The 1,874-nt window shown below is 58.7% G+C and overlaps 1 protein-coding gene across 1 annotated transcript in view; it reads right to left on the bottom strand.

Annotated features, from left to right (window-relative positions):
• Positions 1-59: 59 nt before the first annotated feature.
• Positions 60-1,874, bottom strand: part of LOC133363020 (protein Red-like) — an 8,223-nt gene continuing 6,408 nt past the window's right edge. Inside the window, exon 3 of the mRNA XM_061582032.1 lies at positions 60-550. Coding sequence (XP_061438016.1) covers positions 479-550 — 72 coding nt within the window. The 3' untranslated portion in view covers positions 60-478. The remainder of the gene's footprint in view (positions 551-1,874) is intronic.

The following is a 1,874-nucleotide window of genomic DNA, read 5'->3' as shown; positions in this document are numbered from 1 at the left end:
GAGGAGGTTGAGGAGGAGGTGGTGGAGGTGGAGGTTCAGGAGAAGGAGGAGGAGGTGGTGAGGGAGGTTCAGGAGGAGGAGATTGAGGAGGAGGTGGTGAAGAAGGTTCAGGAGGAGGTGGTGGATGAGGAGGTGGAGAAGGAGGTTGAGGAGGGTTGAGAAGGAGGTGAAGTTGGTGTGGAGGAGGCCACCTGTGGTGACGGCTTCGACGGCGATGAGGGAGATGCAGAGGCAGCCGGCGAAGCTCTGCAGGAGGCCGCTCCCACAGCCGCTCCCGTAGCCACAGCTGTAGCTGTGGCTGTAGCTGTGGCTGTAGCTACAGCTGTGGAAGCGGCTGTAGCTGCAGCTGCGGCTGTCGCCGCGTGCCGAGCGTCGCCGCCACAGCAGCAGCACGGAGACGTCCACCGCCACCTTGAGCAGCAGCAGCAGCAGCAGCAAGTCGCTCGGCGACTCGGGGCCCAGCGACATCCTCCACCTCCTACTCCACCTCCACCTGCTCCACCTCCTCCTCCACCACCTCCTTCTCCACCTCCTCCTCCTCCACCACCTCCTGCAGCAGCAAAACACAAAGATCCCCCGTGTAGCCTCAGCAGACTGTTGGGGCAAGTGGTGTTAGAGAGCAGCAGCAGCAGCAGCACGGGCCTAGCAGCAGCCTTCACCATCACCACCTCCACCACCTTCACCACCACCACCTTCACCACCACCACCTTCACCACCACCACCACCTTCACCACCACCACCTTCACCTTCACCACCACCTCCACCATCACCTTCATCACCACCACCTCCATCACCACCTTCATCACCACAACCACCACCACCACCTTCACCACCACCACCTTCACTACCACCACCACTACCTTCACCACCACCATCAACACCTTCACCACCACCTTCACCACCACCACCATCACCACCACCACCTCCATCACCTTCACCACCACCTTCATCACCACCACCTTCACCACCACCACCACCTCCATCACCACCACCTCCACCACCACCACCTCCACCACCACCACCACCACCACCTTCACCACCACCACCAACACCTTCACTACCACTACCACCACCTCCATCACCACCACCAACACCTTCACCACCACCAACACCTTCACCACCACCACCACCTTCATCACCACCACCAACACCTTCACCACCAACACCTTCACCACCACCACCACCTTCACCACCACCACCACCACCTTCATCACCACCACCACCACCTTCACCACCACCACCTTCACCACCACCACCTCCATCACCACCACCTCCATCACCACCACCACCTCCACCACCACCACCACCACCTTCACCACCACCACCTTCACTACCACCACTACTACCTCCATCACCACCACCAACACCTTCACTACCACCACCAACACCTTCACCACCACCACCAACACCTTCACCACCACCACCACCTTCACCACCACCACCTTCACTACCACCACTACCACCACCACCACTACCACCACCTCCATCACCACCACCACCACCACCTCCATCACCACCACCAACACCTTCACCACCACCACCACCACCACCACCACCTTCACATCCTCCACCACCACCACCTCGACCACCTCGTCACAGATGTCCAGTCGCGGCACGGGATAAGAACGTCACAACAACAACAAACAACCCAAACAACACCAACAACAACAACCACAAACAACACCAACGCACCATCGGAGAGAGGTAAATAGATCACTGGGACACAGAAGACAGAGACAAACACTCCACCACCCGCACCCTGCCACACGAAGCTCACCGAGGTCTTCACTTATTGTTCAAAAGCGACCTGGGCACAAATGGCAGCTCAACACAGCGGCCCATAAACTCTAAACACGTGACGTTGATTCTAAATG

The sequence above is a fragment of the Lethenteron reissneri genome, unplaced genomic scaffold, assembly GCF_015708825.2.
Source record: "Lethenteron reissneri isolate LAM-NWPU_2019-01 unplaced genomic scaffold, ASM1570882v1 scaffold_1639, whole genome shotgun sequence".
Lineage (NCBI taxonomy): Eukaryota > Metazoa > Chordata > Hyperoartia > Petromyzontiformes > Petromyzontidae > Lethenteron > Lethenteron reissneri.
This window is presented reverse-complemented; position numbering and strand designations above follow the sequence as displayed.